A 25,933-nucleotide genomic window follows, 5' to 3' on the forward strand; every position below is an offset into this window, starting at 1 on the left:
TACCCAGTCTGTAAAGACACCCAGTCAGAGAGAGGTGGCCTAAGCAAACAATCCCATAAAATACAAAGGATGCTGTTTCTTACCTTTAATCATTGATAACATCCTTTAATGACTAGTATGTTCTGTGTGTCAATATTTTTGTGGCACAGGAAATGAAGAAAAAAACACTCTGTAGAAAATACAGCCTGGCTAGGCTGTGGTGGCCCACATGTTTAATCCCAGCCCCCAGGAGGCAGAGACAGGTGATCTCTGTGAGTTCTAGGACAGCCTGGTCTACAAAGCAAGTTCTAGGACAGCCAAAACTACACAGAGAAAACCTGCTTTGGGAAAAGAGGCTAGAGGTGAGGGGGGAATGGAGCATGAAATCAGGAACTTGCTAGACATCAAGTACAGATGCAAACCAACAGAAGTGTGGGTGAAGTTTCTGGCTACTATGGGGCACAAGAGACAAAACACATCCCTGGTAGTTCTCAGGATTCTACATTCCAGACAATACTGGCGAATGTCATCTAGCTGGCCCATGGTGCATTCCGAATGCAAAGGCTACCAAGTGAAATAGGAAATGTTTTACCTCAGACTTAAGTACTAATGTTAGAAGAATTTCCTAGTACTTTTTTCTTTGTCATTGAGTGTTGAAAGCCTTTATTGTTTATTACAGAAGTAGAAATTATTACAGTGTGTATATAGGATACATACTGGGTGCTTTGTATTCTCAAATAGACACCAAAGAAAGGAATTCCTCCTCACCAAGGCATTAGCAGGAAGAGCTGCACTTAGTTTTTCCTTTTGATATAGCACTGAGAAGTCCCCCTTAATCAGTTAACAGCAAGAGTTACAAGTCATGTCCCCCCTGAGACTTAAGTTTGCCAGGACATTTTACAAGTCAGGTCCAGGGAAGAGAAGGAAAGCACCTACCCCCTTCCTGATGCTGAGAGATACCCATGCCCTGTTGTCAGAGTTGTTAAATGTGCCAGTGGGTATTAAAAACTAGAAGCCTTGTGGGATTAAAAAAAAAAAGACCCCAGGAGAACCTTTAGAAGAAAGAACTTTTAGAGACTTTTTAGAAAGAATTTTAGAGAACTTTTAAGAACATTTAGAGAGAAATCCCAAAGAGAGCTTTTGAGAGAGAACTTTTGTGGGAAGCTTCCATCTTTGAAGAATAAAAAGCCATGAGAGGAACGCATGTGTGAGCCGGTTATTTCCTTTTGGACCTCAGATCAGAACTTTTTAGCAAACTCCTATCCTCCTGCTCTCAGCCTCCTCTCTGAGCCCCCATTATTTCCCCCTGTTAACTGAGCAGCAAAAACAAGTTTTAGCTCCTTAGAGAAAGGAAGAAGTGGAAATTGAAACTCATGAGCATTCATGTTTTAGATTTTGACAGATGTATGCAAAATAAAAATTTCCTGGAAAAAGGAAAGTATCATGTGAGTTAATATACTAATATGGTGGGATTTCTTACTTGTCTTAACAGCCTAAGTGATGTGTGTTTGTTAAAAATCTTCACAGCCACTTCCTCTCCTTCATAGGCAGCTCGATAGACTGATCCAAAACTTCCATCACCTTTTGAGAGAAAAACAGGAAGCACTTAATCTTCTCAAGCAGAAGGAACAAATCCGTTCTATGTGCCATAATTGTGCCTGTTGTATAGTCAGAAAAATCTGACCCCTTGCTTATAGAATCAACTTCTTTGATTGCTTCCCCTCCTTTCTGGTCAATAAGCCAGAGTCAAGTTCACCCCTGGATCTGGCTCGCAGCCTTCCTGTCTTCCCTCCTCCACTCCTATGATAGTGTCTCTTCACATGTGGATATGGTTGGCAGACTCTCACCAATAGCCCCAAGCAACTGTCTCAACACTGCCCTATATGCTTTCACAAATCTCAACCACAGTTCACTGAAAACCAAGCTGTTATGTTTTTTTCCTCCAACTCATCTTTAGTCCACTTTCTAGACATCTGATAAAAATAAAATGAAATGTTTTCAATATCATTCTGAAGCTGAAAATAAAATCCTAAGGGGAAGAGACAAGAAATACGAGCTTGGAAGATATGTCAAAATTTCAGGTGGCGTGTAGAGATTTCTGATTTTGTAAAGTCCTTTCCTGTTTGACAGTCATTGTCATAGGAATGTAAAGCATAAACTGTCATACTCCTTGGGTATCTAACCAAAGTATAGTTGATGACTGCTATTGTGCATTATGATACCTGGGAAGGAAGAAGGAAAATTGAAAGCAAGGAGTCTCCTCTAGTCCTCAAACCAGACCACTGAAGCACCCACTTATGTTGGTTTTCCAGAAGAATGATCTTTCAAAGATGAAATGTACCCAACTCTTTTATCCCGCGTAAGTCTACAGAAATATGTCAACACCATATTTACAAAATAAGTCTATCTGATACTCGCTCTTCTGTCTGGCTTTTTTTTTGTCAACTTGACATAAACTAGGGTCATCTAGGAAGAGGGGATCTAACTTTAAAAAATGTCTCCATCAGATTGGCATGTAGGAAAGTCTGTGCCCAGGCCACTCTGTGAAGTGCTACACGTGGGCAGGTGGTCCTGGGTTGTCTAGAAAGCAGGCTGAGCAAGCCATGGTAAGCAAGCCAGTAAGCAGTGTTCCTCTGTGGTTTCTACTTCAGTTCCTGTCTCCAGGCTATTGGCCTGAGTTCTTGCTATCACCTCTCTTCATGATGTACTGTGTACTTTAAACTGAAATAAACTCTTTCCCCTAAGCTTCTTTTGGTCATAGTGTTTATCAAGCGACGACAGTGTAAAAGATAAGCCACTCCCTGGCTAGGAAAAGGTTAAGAGAAACTTCAAATTTCACTCATGTCCTAAAATAAGCAAGCAAATAGAACTTTTGGGGTGGGGACCAACATTTCTGTCCAAATTATTTTAGTATCAATATGGTAGGACTCTATAACTCTTTTTTAAAAGTTTTAGAAATAGATACTGTTTAAAAAAAACCAGGGTACTCAACTCTACCTCCTAGGCTTAGCAACTTTGAAGGATGTTATAATTGTCATATATGAGAGAGAACATATAAAACAGTCATCACATGCTAGAAACAAGGGATTCTGATGAACAGCCTACAGTAAGACAAGTCAGACCTCAAATGACCCTCAAACAACAATGGCAATAGCACAAACATTGAGAAGATTTGATTTAGTCAGCTTTCTACAAAGACACACAGAGTGTACAAACTTTTAGGCACTTAAAGGAACAGGAGCCATAGAAATGTCTCTTATCTAATTAATGAAATATAAACTTGGGCACTTTAAAGTAGCCTGTGGGAACATTCCTAATAAACTGCTCAAAACCTGACCACTAATCCAAAAAACACTGTGATTGGGATGAATACTGTGGCCAGCTTTGTCTGTCTGAGTGAGACTCTTCAGAGAAAGGGCACATTGTGTCTGTTACTGGCCTACACTTGGAAACCAGTGATTTGGCAATTTGAGTTAACTCACTATTACAAGTGTATTCACTGCCATACTTCTAAGGCATTGGCATTCATACTAAACTCCCCAATGCTCTGAAAGATAAAGGGATAAAGGGATTGACTTGGTATCTTATGGTACATCCCAGATTTTGGAAATACGAATATCAGGTCATAGGAACATGACTAATAATACATCCTATTTCAGTTCCCTTCTACTACATAATACTATTATATCATATCAGATCCTGAGTATTCTTAATAGTAACTAAATTAATAGTAAACTTATTCACACAATAAAAGCAAATGCCTCATCCAACATAATCAAATTAGTTTGAAATACTTAGGCTAAATCCACCCATCTCATTTTCCCAATGACTTCCAGAGAGATTTTGAACTTGAGAACATCACTCTATGTGTTAGCAGTATCATAGTGCATATAGAAAATTGCTAACAGACCATTTCAAAACACCAAAACTGAATATCAAAGGAGACCACACATATTTCAAATAGTTCCATTGGATTCCAAAATGTATACATACAACAGGGTATGCCTATTCTGTTAATATATACACCCTTTCCTTGTTGATTAAAAAGTAAAACTTAACCCATCTTCAAAAAAAATGATTAGAGTGCTGAGTCCCTCCACACAGCAGAGGCAATACAAGGGCATCAACTCTTACTCTGCAAGAGCCGACTGAGCATTCTGGAGAACACTATCACACATCATGGGCTGCCCATTTCTTCCAGGAAGTAGTTACAAGTTCTCAGCTTCTTAACTTTATAAAGCATAGTTCAAAGTATCTTTCAAGCTTCAGAGTGAGTGTAGGATAGCAACAAGACTACTTAAATAAAGCACCTAAAGATGCTATGTGGATTTGGTGATTCTCATCGGGCCCTGGCAAAAGCCTCTGAATTGAATTCATGGGCTCAGCCAATACCCAGGAACTGTTCAGCACACTCAAAAAACAACAACAATAAAATACCAGAAGTTGAGTGTAGTACCAATGTAATGCTCCTGACTTTTAGACCTCTAATTTTATGCCTATTGGTAAGAATTCCATATTAGCCTATGAGCTATATTTCATTGATTGCACAGAAGTGTTCTTCCTCTGTTTATCCTTCTTGGGGTGGGAAATGGCTATTTCATGTCAATCAGCTGAAGCCCTCCATCCTGCCTCCTTATTGCTAATGAACAGAACATGCCCAAGGACAGATTCCATAAATACCTCTGCTTCCTCCTAGCACTAGCCTCACTGCCTAGACTACAGCGTGCCCACAAAGAAAATTCCAAATCTGCAACACGACATGATTTAAAGTATATCATTCCATGTCAAAATTATTGTATCAAATATGTAAAACTAGTGGAGATTTATAAAGGACTTATTACAATAGCTGAATGCTTTCGAAATCAAGAGGAGAAAATTTCATCCTACTTCTTTTGTTTGTTTCAAATATAACAAAGAGAGTTACCTAAGAGAAACTCAGGTGCTTCCTCAAATTCCAGTTCATCATTGTTCAACATAATATTTCTAGGCAGGTCAGCCAAAATCAAGTCAGGAGCAATCTGAGATATTGGAATAGTGAGCCTTGGTTGATCTGGATTTATTAGCAGGTCTCCTATGAAGTATGTAAAAAGATTATTTTAAAAATGTAAGGATATATAAAAATCTATAGTCCTGGTTTACAGAAAACATTTCTTTAGATTTTTCCTGCTAGCCTTAGAATTTTCTAGAAATATCCGATTTAGACCTAAAATATTAATATTAAGGCACTTAGAGCTTTAAACACATACTCCTGGGTTCATTCCCTATGTGACAGAATTCCCACCTGACTTAGAACAGACGACCTCTGACTGGCAGGCTCTTAGTCTCCATTTCTGCCACATCTAGGATGGAGATGCATGACAAGAATGCTGCCATCTACAAATGCTGTGTTTTCATCTTCTTAACAGCTCTGTCACCTGCATGGGTTGTCTTTAGTATTTCTACCTCAAAGATGAGATTATCATGGTGGTATCGATGAGATATCACCCAAAAAGTTCTCAGGCATTTGACTATTTGGTCCCCAGTTGGTAGATACTTGGAGGGGATTAGAAGTGTGACATTACAGGGGGAAGTGTGTTGCTGACAGTAGGCATTGAGTTTTCAAAAGCCATATGCATTCCCAGTGAACTCTCTCCGTTTCCCATTGGTGACCTGAGATGTGAGCTCTTAGCTTCCAGCTTTAGCTGCCACGACTGCTGCCTGTTGTCTGTTCCATTATGGACCCTGACCCTGTGGATCTGAAGCCCAAAATGGACTCTTTATCCTATAATTTGCCCGATTGTGGTGTTTTGTTACAGCAAAAGAAAAATAACCAATATAGTTATGATACAAAAGCATAAGGTATTTAAACTGGAAACCAACATTTTTAGTAAAGAAACTACAAGTTATATTGTGGGCACTAAATGAGCTTCAATTTTCTGAACTGTCACTATAACTGAATGCATTCAACTCAACCCTACGGATACCAATAATTCTTACATATTAAATATAGTGAGGGTGCCTTAAAAGCATTTGTAAACTGTGGCAACGCCTACCCTCTTCTGCTTTCTTCATCAAGTCGTCGAGTAGGATCTTCTGATGTTCCTCCCCATCATTAAAACTGTACAATGCCCATTTCTTCAAAAGAGTTTCTCCTTCCCCACAAATGTCGATCTCCAGCAACCCAGGAAACCATTCCTCCATGAGGGAGTCAATGTGATCCACGACTTGGCCCAAAAGAATACAACCTGCAGAATTCAAAGTTAAGAATTCATTGGCAATTCTTACCATGAGTAAGTGAGCAGAAACCAGTGACTTAGAGCATGCAGTCAATGAGATCAGAACTGAAAGTCCCCTGTAGGAGAAACTGCGGCCAGCCTACACAAGCCTCAGTTGCCCTATCCCTGGTGCCCAGGCCAGCCCGCATGAGCATGCACATGACCAGCAAGCACTTCCTCCCTTAGCCAAGCCTGCCTCTATGCCCAGAGACTGCTGACAGAGAGACACCTGACCCAGAGATATCAATGAGGAAAAGACAACACAGCAGAGTCAGTCGCCTGAGCCAATAGGCCCTTGAAAGGGTGTATAAAGGCAAGTCTAACTTTTTAAATAAACGAGTCTGCAGCACGCTCTGCTACTCACTGACTCCCAGTGCCTGATTCCTTGGTGCTGCGTCTTCTCACCCACTCCCCCAAGGGTATCTAAGCAGGGCCACCCGCAACAGTTCCCAAATCTACAGGAAAAAGTGAACATGAAAATGCTCAGGCAATTAGAACCTCAATAGACCAGAGACCTTCTTTGTGATATAATATAGTCAGGATCTCAAAAAATGTAAAGCAAAGAAACAATACTGAAGCCTATAAAGGAAAAATTCCAACTCACGTACAAGACAAAAACACTAGAATAACATTAGGCCTCTCGTAATAACACAATTCAGCCTCTGAAAGTAATCATACATGAACACATAGTGTTGCGTGTCATCAAAGTTGTTACTTAAAATTGACTGAAAAATAAGAACACATGAAGATAAGCAGAACCAAGGCATTAGTTTATGGCCATCAAGGCAGCCCTGCAGTAGAAACCTGCGGCAGTGCTATATGCAAAAGATGAAAGTAAGTTTCCGTCACAAAAGCACAGCAAAGAGATGTCATGAGAGGAAAAAACAAAGGAGAGTTAGACACAAATCCATCATACCCAGCACTGTCAACATGAAACCCTAACACCAAGAGTGGAGAAGGGAAAGAACAAGAAGAAAAACCATCCGAGTGGGACAAGAGCTGAAAAGAAAATATAGAAATTAGCAAACCTCTCTTAATGCAAACTTTAAGTATAAAGGGCCCCAAAATAACCAAGAAAAATGCAAACAAACTGGCTAGATTAAAAACTAAGATCCTAGTAACAGCTATCTCCAAGAAGCAGATCTTCTTACAAGCTTACACACACTTGAGATCAAATAATGGAAGTAGGGTGGAAGCCAAAAATAATCTTGTCTGTTCTGATATCTAATAAATAAGACATCAAACAAAATGTAGTCAGAAGATATCAAAGTGACTACCTACCTGTAAAGAGGCCAGTTCATTAAGAATATATAACAGTTATAAATATACCTGCACCCAATATTCAGGCTTCCAATTTTACCAAACAAACACTAACAGGCATAAAAGTCACACATGTCCTGACGCAGTAATAGTGAGTGATGTTATCACTCTACTCTCTCTCATCTTTAGTAGTTCACCCAAACTAGCAATGAAAAAAGGAAACAGCAAAGTTAAATTGCATCACAGATCAAATGGACTGAATAGATATCTGAAGAGTATTCCATCTAACAGATAAGAGAAAGATTCTCCTCTTCTCCACTGTAAGAGCTTTCTCTAAAGTAAATAATATTGGAGACCATGAAACAATCTTTAATGAATGTGAAAAAAGGATAACTTTGTATCCTAGCAGACTATACTAGAATAAAAGAAATCAATAGCAAGCAAAAAATCTATAGATACTATGTAAATACTTAGAAATAAAACACTTTGAATAAACAGTAGTCATTATAGAGATAAGGAAGGAAATTAAAAGTGTCTAGCATCAGATGAAAATATGGCAAGGTAGTTCTAAGGTAGTTCTCTAAGAGGAATGATTACAGTGGTTAGTGTTTATACTTGAATGCTAGAGACCCCAAGAATCTTATGAGCCATTTCAAAGTCTCAGACCAATAACAAGCTAACCCCCAAATAGTAGGCAGAAAGAAATCTCTAATTCAAGACTGGAATTTATGAAGTGAAGATTAAAAGGCCAATACATACAATCAAAAAGTTGGTTTCTTGGAAAGTATAAGTGAGGGTGACAAAAAAAATGATGGGCACCCTAAACAAAAGAAAAGGACCTAACACTAATAAAACTGGAGATGAAGGGAGGAAGTGGCTAAAATAGATAACTAAAATGGAGAAAAAGACTCAAACTAATAAATTTAGAGATAAAGGAAAGATGCTAAAATAGGTGCCAGTGAAATTGAAAGAATTATGAGGAAATATTTTGAAAATATACTCCCTCAAGGCTAAAAACAAACAAAAAATGGATGAGTTCCACAGTCCATCAAAATTAAGTCAAGAGGACAGTAACAGCTCAAACAGAATCATAAGCAACAAGACTTAAGCAATAGTAAAAAGTATCTCCACAAAGAAAAGCTAATGGCCAGAAACAGCCACTGTGCAATCCTACCAAAATTTTCAAACAAGCTAACATCTATGCTCTTCACACTGTCCATAAAATAGATAAGAGAGTTGACACTATGAAACTCATGCTACTTAAAACAGCACAGCCCTGATACTTAAAACAACCAAAAAGGAAAAACTAGGGGGCTGGAATGTAGCCCATTTGATAAACTGCTTGCCTTGCATGAATGATATGAAATCCTGGTGTCTGATAACACTATGTAAATCAGGAGGGCCAATGCATGCTTAGAGTTCCAGCAGTCAGGAGGTGGACATAGAAAAGAGAGAAGTTCAAGGCCACCATCCTCAGTTACATGGGAACTCTGAAGTAAGCCTGGGGTACATGAGAATCTTAAATAAATAGAGAAAAATAAAGGGCGGGAGGAAGGAAGGAAAAAAGGAAGGAAGGAAGGGAGGAAGGAAGAAAGGAAGGAAGGGAAACTATAGACTAATTTCCCTCATGAACATAGGTGTAAAAATACCCAGTCAAATGCTTGCAAACTGAATTCAAGACACCTTATAAAGATCATGCCATGTAACTAAGTTGGCTTTATTTCATGGATTCAAAAGCAGTTCATGACACAATTCAATAAATGTCATAGAGCACACATACTTAATAATATAAATCGTATGTATTCATCTCAATAAATGCAGAAATGGGTTTTAGCAAGTGACAACATTTCTCAGAATAAAAGCACTGAATAAACAGACTAGGAGTCAAGACCATGATGGGGAACCCACAGAATAAGCTGACCCAAGCTAGTGAAAGATCACTAACTCAGGTCTGACAAATGGGGAACCTGCACAAGACCAAACTAGACTCCCTTAATGTGGGTGACAGTGGTGTGACCAGGACAATATGTGAGGCCACAGTGGCAGTCGGCCCAAGATCTAACACTAATGCACAAACTGACTTAGTGGAGCCCATTCTATATGGAGAGATCCCTTGCCCAGCCTAGACACAGGGGTGTAGGGGTGTGGAGGTGCCTTAGTCCTGCCTCAACAAGATGATGGGACAGATTTAGTAGACTTCCTAGGGAAGGCCTTACCCTCTCCATGGTGCACATAGGATGAGGGGAGGAGGGAGTGGGAAGAAAGGAGGGAGAAGGAACTGGGATTTGAATGTAAAAAAATAAATTAACAAAGAAATGAAAAGAAAAAATTGGGACTAGAAGTAGTATATCTCAACATCAGAAAAAAAAATATATATGTTTGTGTGTATACATACATACATATATATATATATATATATATATACAAATATGAGGGCGTATATCAAAATACCAAATCAAGAAACACTAAAAGCTTTTCCTATAAAAATCAGGAACAAGATAGGGTAGCTCTTTTTTTTCAGTATAATACTTGAACACTTAGCTAGAATAGTAAGAAAAGCAAAATAAAAAGATAAATATAGGAACGGAAGAATTCAACCAACATGCATAAACCAGTAGGCATTGTACATGAATACTAAACTTGCTAAGAAAGAATTTGGGTTAAAATATAATATACAATAGCTTCCAAAATGAAAAAAATGTGCCTAGGAATTAAATTAACCAAGGAAATGAAAGATTTCCATAATAAAACTTTTAAAACATTATGGAAAGAAACTGAAGAAGAGGAGAAGGGAGAAGTGACAACCAAGAAGGGAAGGGAACCGGGGAGAGCAGTGCAGATGGCCAACTGTGAGCATGTTCATGTGTGCGAATCCCAGATGAAACCCATGAGTCTGTATGCTACCTTAACAAGTTTAAAAAACACCCATACACATAAAATAAAAATTCAGCCAGGTATGGTGGTTCACACCTTTGGTCCAAGCACAGAGGCAGATCTCTGTGAGTCCAAAGCCAGCCTGGTGTATATAGCAAGTTCCAGACCAGCCAGGATGAGATCTTCCCCCACCAAAAAATGTTCAAACACTTAAAACTTTGCAAAATAAAACAAAAACTGAAAGCTCTCACTAGTCTTAATACTGTCACAATGCTTGAGAAGACCAACTGGAAAGTTACTGGATATGGGGAGGTAGAGCTGTTTTGAATTCCTGCACTCCATGTTCTCCCACAGCCTCCCTAGTAGCTGGGATAGCATGTCCATGGGTACGGACAAAGAAGCCATTGTATCTTTAAGGTTAGATTTGTTTACAGGTACAATGCGTGTTTCCGAGTTAACTTCCTTACCTTTCCTACCAGATGGAACTGTAATTTTCAAGAAACTCTCTGGGCGATTGTCTAAGACTTCGGATCCTACCAGACAATATGCTTCTGGGGACCAATTCAAGTAGATTCCCTGTCGCCAGTACATTCTGTTTGGGCGTAGTGCTCGCTCTGAAAGTTTCAATACAGATCCATATGCATGCATTAGTTATTAAGTACTTCATTAACTAACAGGAAAAATTGCCAGTCACACTGTAAGTAACAGTAATACATATTTGATTTGAAATGAGCATTGATTGATTTATGAGCCCTTCTCCAAATGAACATTAATTTTTTTCTTAATATTTCAATCAAATAAGTTAAATGCTTTGCATACTACCGAATAGACAGTGCACACTCATGATAAGGAGTATGACATGGTTAATATACAAACCATCACAAGTAAGTTTTCATATTTTTAAAATCAATTATATTAACACCATTCTTGAACTTTTAAATGCATTTTAACTATCTATTTATTCATTAATATAAAAAATGACAAGTTTTTTTTTCAGAAAGCAGTAACGCTTGCAGCTACCTTTTGCCCCAAATGCACTGCTAGTTCCCTGCAGTGTTTCAATGCCTCTCACTTTTGAATGAAAGTTTACCATATACACACAGCTTTGCCCTTTCTCCAAGTCCCTGGGCGATGGGCAGCAGAAGACTGGGGTCAGAGTGTGTCTCTCAGAAAGCCAGACCTGTTACACTTGCTGAGGAAAAGCCTCTCTTTACACGTTGATTATTCCCATGCTACTCATGTGTGTGTGTGTGTGTGAATGTGAGTATGTGCATGCATTTGTGTATATGCATGAGAGTGTATGTGTGTTCATTTGTGTATATGTGTGAGAGTATGTGTATGTATGTATGTGTACATTGAATATGTCCGTGTATGCATTTCTGTTTGTGTATACATTGAATATGTCCGTGTAGCATTTGTGTATATGTGTACATGTATGTGTGAGAGAGTACATATATGTGTGCAATACATGTGGGAATGTGAGTGTGTGTGTGCATTTGTGTATATGTGTGAGAGTGTATATGTGTGTGAGTATGTGTACATGTGGGTATACATGTGAGTAAGTGTGTATGTGTGTAAATGTGTGAGTGTGTTAGTGTGTGGGTATCTGTGCACTATTGTGTGACATTTTGTTTCCATACTGACAAAGCTTGCCTGGAGATCAGAGGATGGAGCTAGCCACCAGTTCACTCTAGAGGTGTGCAGCTCTGTACAAAAAGGAGGCAGGAAGTGATATGGCTGGGCGGAGAGAGAAAATGAGAAGGAGGGGCGGGACAGGATCTCCGCCCTTTTCAGTATGAGGATTCAGAGAGGTAAGAAGTCTCTGGTGGCTGCTGCTCTGCCTCTCTGATCTTTCAGCTTTCACCCTGATATCTGACTCTGGGTTTTTATTGATAAGACTAATTAGGAGCATGCTTCAATGTACACTTAAGCTAAAGGCTCCCACTACACCCCTCTTTTAAAGCTCTTGCTTCCTTTTGGCTAAGGCTTGGGAAGTACAATACTCACAGTTGATGGAAATGCATCTAAGATAAGAACTGAGGTGCTTTCCTCCCAGCAAACCATATAAGTTGGTGCATGTTCATATGTTGACCACTCTTGCCTTCCAAACACGTCAACTCTGGGAAATGCCACACTGCTTTCAACATTTCTTCCTACTTTGTCTAAATAGTAAGCTTTGTTAAATACATACCTCTTCCAGAAAGCATGAAAGGTGATATTTCAAGTAATCGATTGATCAGTCTAGACCAAAATCCCATTGGAAAGTATGGCATTTCGTATAAGCGAATGATGATCTCAGAGTTCTCACAGTGGGGGAGCTCTATCACAGGCCTGTGGTCAGACAAGCTGAAGAAAATGGAGGCTGTCAGAAACCCAGCATAGTCAACATAGCCTGGTGCCTGAGCTTTACACTGCTCCAAACCCAAAGAAATAACTACTTCACACAAATTGTGTATATGCACATACTAACACACACACACACACATATATATATACATACATATGCATACATATTCTTTTATTACATGCACTTCCACATCAAGAATTTGTAGGACACGTAATTCAAATGTCTGCTCAGATGAAGTAGATGCACAAAACACTTTCAATAATCCTATGTACACTAATAAATTAATACAGTTAGTGTCAAAGTAGAAATTAATTGTATGAAATTGAAAAGATACATGTCCTAGAAACAAGTCCATCCATTAATCCATATAATTTGCACTCTCAAAGCTTTAAGCATCTCTCTTTACTTTCAAAGCACTATGAGAATCTTCTCAATCAGGGTTAGAGTATAATCCTTCACCATGAGGCCTCTTATTTTTAAACTTTTTTGGAAACACACTATCTCCCTTAAACTTCCCTAACTTAATATAACTGCTTCAAAGCCGAGTAAAGATGGCTACACATGTGTACACACACTGCCTCACTATTAATCTTCCTTAAATAATCTGAATGCTGTTAGACAACATGGCAATTATGTACATAAAACAGTTTATTTCTTTAAAATATTAATCAACTGCACTTTTCTCAAAATATATGCTCTGCATTGCCAGAAAGTTTACCCAAAAATGAATCTCCTGAAGAAAAAGTTACCTTGTCAATGAAAATAATATAATAATAATAAATCAGTTTTTATTAATTTTTAAAGGTCTTCCTTACCTGCTTGGAACCAGCAAATATTCTTCTCCTATTGGCAAGGCAATCTGGAATTTTTCTAAGAGTTTAAAGTACTGTGCCATGTAGTTCTTTGGGAATCGCTTTTTCTTTGAAAGGAATTTTTCTACATCTCTCCGTGAAATGATGCCCTTAGGATGTTTCAGACCGCCCTCCACTTTCACTGTCAAAATCTGAAAGATTCCAACTCACAATTACTAAGATACATTCTCTCAAATGTTTCCAACTTAAACCATTTATTGTCCTTTTGACAATGCAAATAAGGAGAGAAGTTAGAATAAGACAAGATCAAATTTCTGTACAGCCCGATAGTAAGGAAGCCCAGTAGAAAACCCAGTTTAGAAGCATTTGGAAAACTAAGAGAGGAGGATTCAGATCATCAGGACTTGCTTGGCCCCAATCCCCAGCATTCATTCTACAGTTTATCACTTACATATTGCTATGCATTCTAAGAAATTAGCTTCTAGATATTAATCCTAGAGGTTGACTATATATATATATACACACACACACACATATATATATATATATATATATATATATATACATATTTCCATGATAGGAGGTAACTCATACCAATGGAAAAGAAGTAATGTGACCACACCCAGTTATAGGATTCTGCAGGTCAAGCATGAGTCAGTAAATCTGGAAAGAGGCAGGGGAATTTACCCTTTACCATGCCAGCCAACATATTTAGGGCATTAGATATTATCATACCAGTTAAGCATATGGATGTGGATCTGAAGAATCTAAGTCTAAATACGGGCTCTGCTCCTGGCTGTAGAACCTTAGTTCTGGTTTGGGAGTGTGTATTATGTTTTGTTTTAAGGTGGTTTCCCTCTCGGAAAAAGGGATAATAAAGATGGATATGTCCTACACTTCTAAAGGAATGAACATATTGTATGTAAAATTTTAAAAATGTGCATGATAATTCTAAGCATAAACTTAGCCCTTGTGTTAGCCATAGTTACATACTCAATTGACTTTTTGATAAATTTCTTTCTTAAACGATGTTAAAGTTTATTTTCCTCCATACCTCTATGATGTGTAAAGGGTTCCTAAGTAGATACAAACATTATTTTTGTTGATGTTCACTGAGGTATGAGGTATTAGACAGTAAAACCTTCAGGATCACAAACTTGGTTTTCTACCTCTTTCTATTTCATATGTGTGGTATTTACTAAACTAAGGAACGTATCATCCACTTAACCAGCTTGTACGTAATGGCTATATCCAATGGGCTCTTCTGTAGGGAAGTGTGTTGATTGTGGCTTCTCCCACCCCTTGTTCTTCAGGGAAGTTCCAGACAATTCTTCTAACACATGGAACTGTCACCAACTGTCCCTAAGTTGCTGAGACCTTCTGACAGTGTACTGTGCCCAGACAAACCCACCCTCTTCACAGCATACTGCACTATAAAGTGTCTCACATGCCTATGTATTAGCTATTTTTTCTCCTTTTTATGTCAGCTTTTTGAGGGCACAAACTGTGCTATAACCACCAAAAGAAAGACATCTAGAATGTGGAAGACTCTGAATAAATTTTGTTGAGTTTATGAAACTTGAAAACCTCATTTGGAGCATTTGGTATAAACCAGCTACTTATGTGGAAATCCTAACTATCTTTTCCTGAACCTGTACCTTCAGCCACCCCCAGCCACCATGTGGGCTAACAAAGTTCCAATTTCAAAACCTGTACTCCACTAACCTGGAAAACCTAAAAGAAATGGATACGTTTCTAGATTCAGCCAAATCACCAAAATTAAACCAAGGAGAATTCAGCAACCTAATCAGACCCATGACAAATGAGACTGAAACAGTAATAAAAAATAGCCTTCAAGCTTAAAAAAAATGTCTAGGACCAGATGTGTTCACAGCAGTATTCTGCCAGACTTCTAATTCTTAAACTATTCCCCCAAAAAAATGGAGAAAAAAGAAAAGTGGGGGGAGGGAGAACACTTCAAAATCCCTTCTACAAACTGAGTATCACTCTAATACCAAAATGAAAACATAGCAAAGAAAGAAAACTCGAGGCCAATGCCCTGATAAACAGACTCAAAAATGCTAAAAAAAAAAAATACTTAGAAGCCATAAGGAAGCCCTTTTTTGAATGGTTGGTGAGGGTCATCCAGGAGACTCACAGACATTGAAGCCTGTGCTGTTGCCCTTGGTTGTCCCATAGAAGTAGAAGTTAAGTCCTTATTACTGAAAACAGTATGTATTTCAGAGGCAGGGCCCAGAGACCTCTGAGCTTGAACTGACCTGAATGTTTCCTCTCTGAGAACTGACTTTCATGGTACCTGAACACACCATACAATCAGCCAAACAAGAGAATCAACCAACAGTCCTCTCCGGCTATGATGCTTATGAACCACAACAATGAACAGCATGGCACAATAACCTGAAGGGTGCAGTAGTAGCACACACACCTTGGCAGTAATCAACAGCTCTCTAATTGGTATCGTCAACAAGAGGAAAATTGTGCCTGGTACTGGAAACCTAGCCAAGTGAAGCCCGTGATCTCATATTTCTTGAAGGAGAACCCACAACCAACACTTTACTAAACCAGCATAATTCCTCACTACATTCTAAACATTTGTCCTTATCCCCACAGGTATTGTCCCCAGTCCTTATCAAGGAAATTTCCCTTTGCAACAGATAGAAACCATTACAGAAAACCACAGCTAATGAAAATGCAGAGTTGTGAAGCCCAGTCTCCATGGATACATCTAAAGAACAAATCCCACACCTGAGTCTCAGGGAACATAGCATAAGATGGGCTGGGAAGACTGTAAGAGTCAAAAGATCAAGGCATTTCCTGTGAGAGTGTGTCTCCTAGGAATGTCAGAAGCCATATCCATAAAGTATCACCAACATGACCGCCCAAACATTAGCTGAACAAGGGTGACACCAGTAGACATGCTGAAGTGGGCGGGGTAAAGCCGAGGAGACCTCAACCCTACACAGAGAACTATAGGCGACTAAGGAATGACGAGAGAGCAAGAACCAGTCTTCCCCAGGGAAGAGCACATTAGTTGACTATCTAGTACCAAAAGGTCAGACTTGAAGACATACATACAATTACAAATTGTATGTAATACAGGTATACAACTATAATACATACACACAATTAACAGACTGAACAGGATATATTTGGAAATATATATGTATACACAAATACATATGCGCATGCAACAATAATTAATAAATAGTAGAGGCCATGAATTTGAAAGCCTCAAGGAGAGGTATACATTGTTTTGGAGGGACCAAATGGAATGGGGAAATTATATATTTATATCATAATTTCAAAAGAAAAGAAGTAACTAAAAAAAGAAACAGTGGAAATAAGAAACATAGCATTTTCAGTTTATAGGGTTGGGAGTGGCCCTTTATACAGTGATAGAATCTGAAATATTGTCAGTTTTATCGCCTGTAAAGAGCCTAGAATTTCTTCTATCTGCTAACTTGTGTGCTTAAATTGTAGACCTTTCCAAGATACAAGAAGTCTGTATCTCCCACATATTTTATCAAGAATAATTCACCACGCCAGCTTGTTAAAGAGACACATGATTAATCCTATAGGTCTTTCTCATATTTTTTATCATATGGTTAAATTAGCTTTGTTACCTTGGCTGACAATTCTTTATTAATTTTCATGGCATAACAGTTCAGGGCACGGTATGACATGAGGATTCACATGACTTTCTGCACCATGCAATGAAACCTTCCCTGCCCTGTTTTGGTGACTCGTGGAGGTGAATACCCCTATTTATTTTTGCTGATTGGCATCATCCAAACATGCTCTTATTGTTGATTGGTATCGTCCAAACATGCTCTTATTTTTACTTGATTGTTTATAGCCACAAACCATTTATTTCAGTGTGTCCATAGAAACAAAAGTGATACTTTTTGTTGCTTCTGCTGACAGGAAATTTAAGTGATCAATGTATTGACCTTTTAAATCTTTCATAGTATCTTTGAATTGTTTCAGTTATTGATTTCATTCTCACTTCAATGCCAAGCATAATGACACACCCCTGTCATCCCAGCACTTGGAAGGCTAAAACATGACCATTGTTGTGGGTTCAAATCCAGACTGGGCTAGGTAAACCTGGGCTACATAGTTAATTATCTAGACTAGTATGCATTACAGTGAGACCATATCTCCCTGACCCCAAATTCACTCACATTAGCATCATAACACTATACTTAGGGTAATAAAAAGAATTTCCATGAAGTTTCAAGTTAGTTACTCCATAGAATCTCAAGGAACCTTACTGTGATCACAGTAGGAATCAATCTACTTTGGTTTGGTTCGGGTTTAGGCTTGGGCTGGGGGAGTTGTGTTTGCAGGGTTTTGGTTTTTCTCATGCAGTGTTCTGTTGTTTGCTTTTGCTACTGTAAAAAGGAAAACTGATACAAACCTCTTCCTTACTCTACTCTGTAAGACATGTCCATTTCTAATAACAGTATCCACGTATGCATGCTAAGTCACCTAGAAACTTATCACCATGTGGGGGACAACTTTTATACTTCTCTTGTTTATGTAGGGCTCCTGTCTGCCATGGTACTCCATGTACACAGAAAAATCAACAGGCCGACTGCTAGGATAAAGCTGGAGGGGGTCCTTGCCTGGGGGACTATGGTGGATTCCGTGGCAGGTGAGGGTGACCCAGGCAGAAGGAAAAACATGCCAGAGAGACAGGGCTTAATGGAGAAGTTTTATTACAAAAGTGGGGGGAGAGAAAAGAGAAAAGTGGTAAAGAGACCCGGAAGGAGACCCAGAAGGAGGAGAGAAGAGAAGAGGGAGACAGAAGCAGTATTGTCGCCCTAGGGGAATAGCAGGAGAGAGTGGGGAGAGCTGGAAAAGAGCAGAAAGAGACGAGAGTGGAGAGAGAGAAGAGTCGGAAAGAGAGCAGAACTAGAGAGAGAGCATGAGTGGGCAGAGGTCTATCTTTTAAAGGGGTCCTTTGTATCTGTGTGCAGACTAGTACTCATGGAACCCTGGACTGACCAGAGTACTGCCTGAGTGCATTCTGCCAGGTGACAGGGGCAGGCCAGCATAATGCCTGAGTCCTTACATTCCCACCTTTATTTATATTATTAAAAAGGTGAGGAGTTAGGTGTGACAGGTTAGGGAATTAGAGTGATTATATTTTAAATTGATATATACTTCTAATTGATGATAAAATTTAAGGTTATAAGGATATATTTCAAATTAACAAAATATTTCCACCACCCAGTCCTACCTGTAAGCCGTTTTCAAAGGTTAAGCTTCTATTACAAAGGGGGATTTTCTCTATTTCTTTGTCCTTTGCAGGCATAAATCTAACCTACCAAGTTAAAACTAGTTACAATCAGGCTGGAGGGCTGGGTAAAACATCCCCTCATAGCCTCTCAGCTTGAATCCAGTTCTCCAGACAGGTCCTGCACTAATGTCGTGGTAGCCATACTAAGTACACATTAATTAATTAAAAGGATAAAGCCTTACCTAGCCATCTATGTGCTTAAGGTAAGTAACTAAAGACAACTTTTGTCTGCTGAGGTATACTAAACAGACAGCCCTCAAATGCTCAGAGATCTAGTGAATATGGTATTTAAAATGTTTTATTGAAAAGCGTTTTAAAACAGAGAGACAGGCCATCTACTGGCACCACCCCATTTCCTCCAAGAAGACTGGACACTGAAGAAACTCCACCCACAGAAATGGTAATGCTAACCACTGAGCATCTTGCCTTTCACCTCAACTGCTACAAAGGACTCTTCGAACCATGGACAAGAGGACAATGGAATTGACTTTCTCCTTTTTGCTTGGGCCAACAGTATACAAGTCTACCTACAGTTCCTAATCCACAGGTCTCACTCTATCAACAGGAGGTGAGTGCCCCTAAAACCTCTGACCTTAACAACTATGGAGAACCTTGGAGGTGACTGTCCGCGTTGCCAGCTAGTAAGTCTCTATTCTCTAATCATAAATTCAGGTAAAATTTTAGCCTTCTCAAGAACTTTGATGCAGTTTGACAGCTGGTAGGTTTAAATATAACTTTTACCATTCCTTTGTTTAAAAAGATGTTTTAAGGTATAAAGTTTATGTAAGAACACAAAACTTAAGATGTATAGCAAACTAACTTAAGGTATACAAATGCAAGTTATCAGATTTCTTTCTCATTATGCTACTGTTCATAGTCTTAACATTAATCAATAAAGTTTTAATAAGCTACTAATCCAACTCTGACAGGGTACTAAACAACATATTATACCACTACATGATAACTGCAAGCTTAAAATTATAGTGCTTTTCATTGTGCTAATGATATCTGTCAGTTTAAAAAATGCTAATGCTTTCAACAAAATCATTTCTGACATGAGTATCTGCTGATGTGTCTAAAATTTATGTTTCCCAAACTCAAAGGATTCTTGTAAGTTCTAGGGAGCTGAATTGGATCCACCCAAACAGGTCAGATTCACTCAAGATAAATATTATTCAACCTTTCCCTGGTCCCAGGACTCCCTTCCCTCATCTTAGGACCCCTCCCTCATTTTATGATCCTCCTCCCCTCAAGTATCAGGACCTAAGAAAATTTTTTCCTAAACTTAATCTGGTCCTCTGCTCTGCCAAGGCCTAAGAGGCACCAGAGAGTTCCACACAGTCTGGACTGTGATAAAACAACGAGGTACCTCAGGATGTGACAGCACCCCAACTTTCTCAGGTCCTACGAAGATGGTCAGTGATCCCCAGGTCAACAGGAAGTAGTCTTGAGAACTCAACACCCTAATTCCCTAACCTGCTACACCTTTTTAATAATAAGTAAAGGTGAGAATATAAGGATTCAGGCATTATGCTGGCCTGTCCCTGTCACCTGGCAGAATGCACTCAGGTAGTACTCTGGTCAGGCCACAGCTCCATGAGTACTAGTCTGCAGGCAGGTGCAAAGGACCCATTTAAAAGACAGACCCCGCCCACTCATGCTCTCTTTCTAGTTCTGCTCTCTCTCTGCTTTCTTTTCTTTCTGCTCCTTTCCAGCTCTCTTCCTGCTCTCCTTCCTGCTGTTCCCCTGGGGCAGACAGTACTTTTCCTGTCTCCCTCTTCTCTTCTGTCCTCTCTCTGTGTCTCTTTACCTCTTTTCTCTTTCCTTCCCCCTTCCTCCCATTTCTAATAAAACTTCTCACTTAAACTCTGCCTGCCTGGCGTGTTTGTTCCTCCACCTGGGTCACCCTTATCTGCCATGGAATCCTCCATGGTCCCCTATGCAAGGAACCCATCAAACTTTATCCTAACAGTGACTGCATGCAGTCTTCTGAATAATGCACTCAACTACACATATTTTCCATTAGACTCCACATTGCACACTCCCTAAACTACCTTGTACCTCTGTATTGTCTCCAAAGTTATTTTTACATTTCCAAATATAGAGCACTTGAAATTATCAGACAGAATAAATCAGTACTAGATGTAAAGATACCATTTCCTGGCACATTAAATAATGGAAGACACACACAGGAAAATATAATTACCCTTATTTAAGTGAAGACATAAAGTCTAAAAACAGGAAGAAACAAGAGGAAACTTCATGCGTAGACTCCAGTGATACTGACTCCAGGTAATGCGCCCCTAATCACAGAACACCACCAACTGCATTACCATTTCATACATAGCAAATTCATGCCATCTGTGGCATTTGGACAGAAATGTAGAAACCAATTTGAAAATATCTGCTATTAGAACAGACACACTGCAATTAAATGCCAATCACACTGCTGTTAAAATGTTCCCTCCAACTCCAGGGTATGGAATTTAGTCTCAGCTAAATTCCCTCTTCAAAATAACCCCCTTTCTATCTTTAAATAGATTTAAGCAGTACTTTTCAAGGTTACTTAAGGAAATTTAATTAGCAATATGGTCTAATTGTGAGTGAGATATCCAATATGAAAATGGATAATCGTGTTAGAGACTAGGGGAGCCACATGTAAAGGTGTAAATTATGCTCATAAATACAATAATTGCCAATGAAGGTGACAGATAGAGGCTTCACCCTCAGTTCTTCTCAGCCACGAATAAGTGAAATACAGTGGTCCTTGGCTGCAGTGTTCCTGTACCTCAGCACTATTTAGAAATGTCTGTCATAGAATAGTATTTTAAGGTGTGTGGCTTTTATTTGTGCTACATTTGAAGCTCTGATTCTTTGCCTGTCTGAAACACCTGATGGTCTAATAAAGAGCTGAACAGCCAATAGTGAGGCAGGAGCAAGGGTAGGTGGGGTTGGCAGGCAGAGAGGATACATAGAAGAAGAACTGAGGAAACTGAGGAGAAACAAGAGAACAAGGAGAGAATGGTGTCAGGGGCCAGTCACTCAACCACCCAGCTACACAGCTGGACGTGGAGTAAGAAGGAACAAAAAAGGTACACAGGAATAGGGAAAGATAAATGCCTCAGGGCCAAAGGTGTGTGGGATCATTTAAGTTAAGGAAAGCTTGCAAGGAACAAGCCAAGCTAAGGCCAGGCATTCCTAAGTAAGAATAAAATTCCATGTGTGACTTATTTGAGAGCTGGGTGGGAGGCCCCTCAAAAAGCCAAAAGAGTAAAACGTAACCAACAACAAATGTCCAACAAATTTTTACTTGTCAAAGCTGAGATGGTACAACTATAACCTAGAAAGCAGGAGGCAAAATGATGCCATCAACATTACAAAAAAGACATACTACAGTTGAATGCAATGAAGAATGGCATCAACTGTGCTGGAAAAGCCCAAGTTTGGTGTGCTCTCTTGAGTAATTTCATATGGAAAACCCACAGGTAGTTTCTATAACTGCTCTATAGAAACCCATTGGAAACGTACTATTATTGGGGAAAGTAAATAGAAAATGTAACTACCAAATATTTGGACCTCTGAAAAGTATCTTCCACGACTGATAATTTGAATGTAATCGGCCCCCATAGCTCACAGGGAGTGGCATGATTAGGAGGTGTGGCTTTGTTGGATTAGGTATGGCCTTATTAGAGGAAGTATGTCACTTGGGTGGGGTGGGAGGAGACAGGGAGCGGGCTTTGAGGTTTCCTTTGCTCAGGATACCACCCGGTGTCTGAGTCTACTTCCTGTTGCCTTCTGGTGAAAATGTAGCCAGCACCATGTCTTCCTGCACACTGCCATGCTCACCACCATGATTACAATGAACTAAATCTCTAAAATGTAAGCTGCCACCTCAACTGAATGTTTTTCTTTATAAGAGTTGCCATGGTCATGGTGTCTCTTCACAGCAATAGAAACCCTAAGACAATGGTCTTTAATTTTTGTTTTCTTTTATATTGAAGAAAGGACTGCATGTGTCTTGAGCTGGAACTCTCTACATAACTGAGGGTGACCTTGATCACCCTGCCTCCATTTTCCAAGTACTGACATCATAAACACAAACCACCATGCCTGGCTTTCCTGCATACTTTCTAGAAAGATTTCATAGCCCCATCAGCCCACTTTCCCCATATGTATTTACCCTAAAGATTGTCATAAAGCTTTTATCAATTTAATGAAGTCAGTAACCAAACTTACCACTGAGGTCTAGATATTTGCCCAAGACTTGGAAATGAAGACAAAATGTGAACCTTAGATTCCTGTCTATGGGTTTCTCTGTTTACAGTGGTCTCAGCTTTCTCAGAACACAAACACTAAAATGCTAAACGCTCTGGGCGCCCCCTACTGAGCTCTTCATTCACAACCTCTGTTCCCCCAATAGAAAACACCAACCTGTGCCATGACTTTACAAAGCCACTTGGGTTCCACAAAATACAGGTCGCTTAGCTGCAGTGCAGGATCTTGAAAATGCAGAAGGACTCCTGCAGTGAAAATCCATCAAACAGTGAAAAGTAGGATGCAGAATAATGCAAATCCCTGAAGACTGCAGTGCAGTTAGGTATACAAAGGTCTCACAGAGGAGGCCCTGGAGGCCCTGCTTATGCTGCCCTGGGCTGCAAAGCCCCAAGACGGTAAAGGAAGTATTTTTGAGCTATACAACTTATTCATATGTAAGTATATTTGGGATGCCAGTATGCATTGGAAAGTGAATGTTGATAAATGCAAATTCACAATATTCTTTTGAAACTTCTACATCAGTAGTTCTCAACCTTCCTAACTCTGTGACCCTAACACAGTGACCTCATGTTGTGGTGACCCCCTCCCACCATAAAATTGATTTGTTGCTACTTCATAACTGTAATTTTGCTGCTGCGTACTGATGAATGTAAATGTAGTGTAAATACCTAAATTTCCATATAGATAAGAAACAACACTTATCTCAGCACGTCTGATTTAAAGATCATGAAGAAAGTAACTCATATGAGGATCAACGCAGTTTCCTGGCCCATTTATTCTAGGACTACAAACCAACTGGCGTGTTCTACAAGCTAACAATGATGGGGCCAGCATGGCATGGGGCTGCAGTGGGCTGAGACTTGAACTTCGAGATCGCAGTGTGAGCAACAGAGCACCTCATGTCACACAACCCTGTACGGTCACAGTTGGTCCAGTGAGCCACTCTAGCAATAATTCACATGATTACACTGAGTATGCTGTGTCACGTAATAGCAAAACCATGTCCTCAAACCCACATGTCTTCATTCCTGCTCATGATTCTTTCATACTTTGTCCTCAGTCAGTTTCGAAGTATGCTTTCCTAGGACATTGCATATGATCCAATGTTCATGCATGTGGTGACCTTATAAAAGATACAAATCCACCAGGAACCTCTTTAAGAATTTTAACTGGGGTGGGGCATTGGTGGGTCTTTAATCCTGGGGAGGCAGAGGCAGGCAGATCTCTGTGAGTTCGAGGTCAGCATGGTCTACAGAGTGAGTTCCAGTATAGGCTCCAAAGCTACAAAGAGAAACCCTGTCTCGAAAAAAAAAAAAAAACAAAGCAACAACAAAAAAAGAATTTTAGCTGGGCAGTGGTGATGCATGCCTCTAATCCCAGCACTCAGGAGGCAGAAGCAGGAGGACCTCTGTGAGTTCAAGACCAGCATGGTCTACGGAGTGAGTTCCAGGACAGCCTGGGCTACTCAGAGAAACCTTGTCTTAAAAAAAAAAAAAACAGAAACAACAACAAAATAAGAATTATATTGACATTGCCTTCAACTTTGAAGAGAGATTACACACAAGATTCAGGCATCTCTTCAAATAATCATGATGTGGCTCTGAAAGCCAGAATCTAGAACAGAAGAGACAAACCTGACTCATTTAGGAAATGGATGGCGTGTGGGAGCTCGTTCTCATCCAGCTGCAGCTGATGGTCTGTCACGAGTTGTAATAACTGTTTCCGGTTAATTACAGGAAACTCAACTGGCACAGCTTTGCGCTCTGACAGAATGATTTTCTCCAGTTCTACGTAGCAATCTGGAATCAGCTGCCCAACCACAGGCTGATCTCGGATCTATGAAATTACAAATGACAAGGTGTAAAAATCAGTTTAAGTCACAGATGTGCTGTGTGGTAAATTCAGCCATAATGGTTTTTACATGACGTGTGTGTTTTTAGTAAAACTGAAACATGATCCAAATCCCATCTAAATGTTAGTAAATAGAAGATGAAATTAAAGTAGAGAAATTGTGGACATAGAGTAAATTTAGAGGGAACAAAAGCTGCAAATAAAGTAGCATGCAAATAGTTATCTGGTAATATGGAAAAACCATTTCAAAAACAAAGGCAAATAATTAACCAAGAGAGAGTGATTTCATTTCCTAATGCACAGTACACAGGCAGGATAAGACATTAGTCTGTTTTGAGAGCTTTGGGATATTTCCTTATGAGATGAAAATATATCCACAAGTATTGGGCTATTGGACTGTAGATATCAAGAGTTATACCAGGACACATGAAATCTCCTCCCCAAGTTTTTTTCTCATGGAACCTTAAGCTCTAGGAAGTAAGATTTGTCTAAATGCAAGTGATCCCAACTTGAAAAGAAGCCCACTGTCTTCAATACTGACTGAGAGGGAGTGAGATTTTTTAATGAGGGTCTTAAGATAATAGTTTCTGTAACAGATATCTCTTCTTTTCTGGACTATCTTTTTCTCCTTAAGAAATCTAATTTTAAAGAGAAAGGCAACTTAAAAAATAGCAATCAAATACCTTTGAGTACCCCTAGGGGGCGCCCTCTCCTCATGCAATGCCTACACTAGTTCAATCCATCAGAATTCCTAACTTAAATTCTTGGGTTCTAGGAACTGTCTTTCCAACACACATAAACCCAAAACTGTGGTTCACACCTCTCTGCTTGCACCCAGTTTTCAGAACTGCAATTTCCATATTTTTCTGCAGTCATTCAAAAATGCATAGTCCTTGGGACAGAAAACATTATATAATCCTACTTACCACATATTCTTCCTTATTATTTACAAATT

The 25,933-nt window shown here is 39.4% G+C and overlaps 1 protein-coding gene across 4 annotated transcripts in view; it reads right to left on the reverse strand.

Annotated features, from left to right (window-relative positions):
- Lrrk2 (leucine rich repeat kinase 2) overlaps nucleotides 1–25,933 on the reverse strand; it is a 138,161-nt gene that overhangs the window by 34,902 nt on the left and 77,326 nt on the right. For all 4 annotated transcript variants that reach the window (XM_040753954.1, XM_040753955.1, XM_005067127.4 and 1 more), the window contains 8 exons: nucleotides 24,762–24,963; nucleotides 23,284–23,372; nucleotides 13,530–13,717; nucleotides 12,559–12,713; nucleotides 10,835–10,981; nucleotides 6,012–6,203; nucleotides 4,904–5,050; nucleotides 1,460–1,560 (listed from right to left, as the gene is read on the reverse strand). In XM_040753954.1, the coding sequence (XP_040609888.1) occupies nucleotides 1,460–1,560; nucleotides 4,904–5,050; nucleotides 6,012–6,203; nucleotides 10,835–10,981; nucleotides 12,559–12,713; nucleotides 13,530–13,717; nucleotides 23,284–23,372; nucleotides 24,762–24,963 (1,221 nt within the window). The remainder of the gene's footprint in view (nucleotides 1–1,459; nucleotides 1,561–4,903; nucleotides 5,051–6,011; nucleotides 6,204–10,834; nucleotides 10,982–12,558; nucleotides 12,714–13,529; nucleotides 13,718–23,283; nucleotides 23,373–24,761; nucleotides 24,964–25,933) is intronic.

The sequence above is a fragment of the Mesocricetus auratus genome, unplaced genomic scaffold, assembly GCF_017639785.1.
Source record: "Mesocricetus auratus isolate SY011 unplaced genomic scaffold, BCM_Maur_2.0 Super-Scaffold_100010, whole genome shotgun sequence".
In the NCBI taxonomy this organism is placed as follows: Eukaryota; Metazoa; Chordata; class Mammalia; order Rodentia; family Cricetidae; genus Mesocricetus; species Mesocricetus auratus.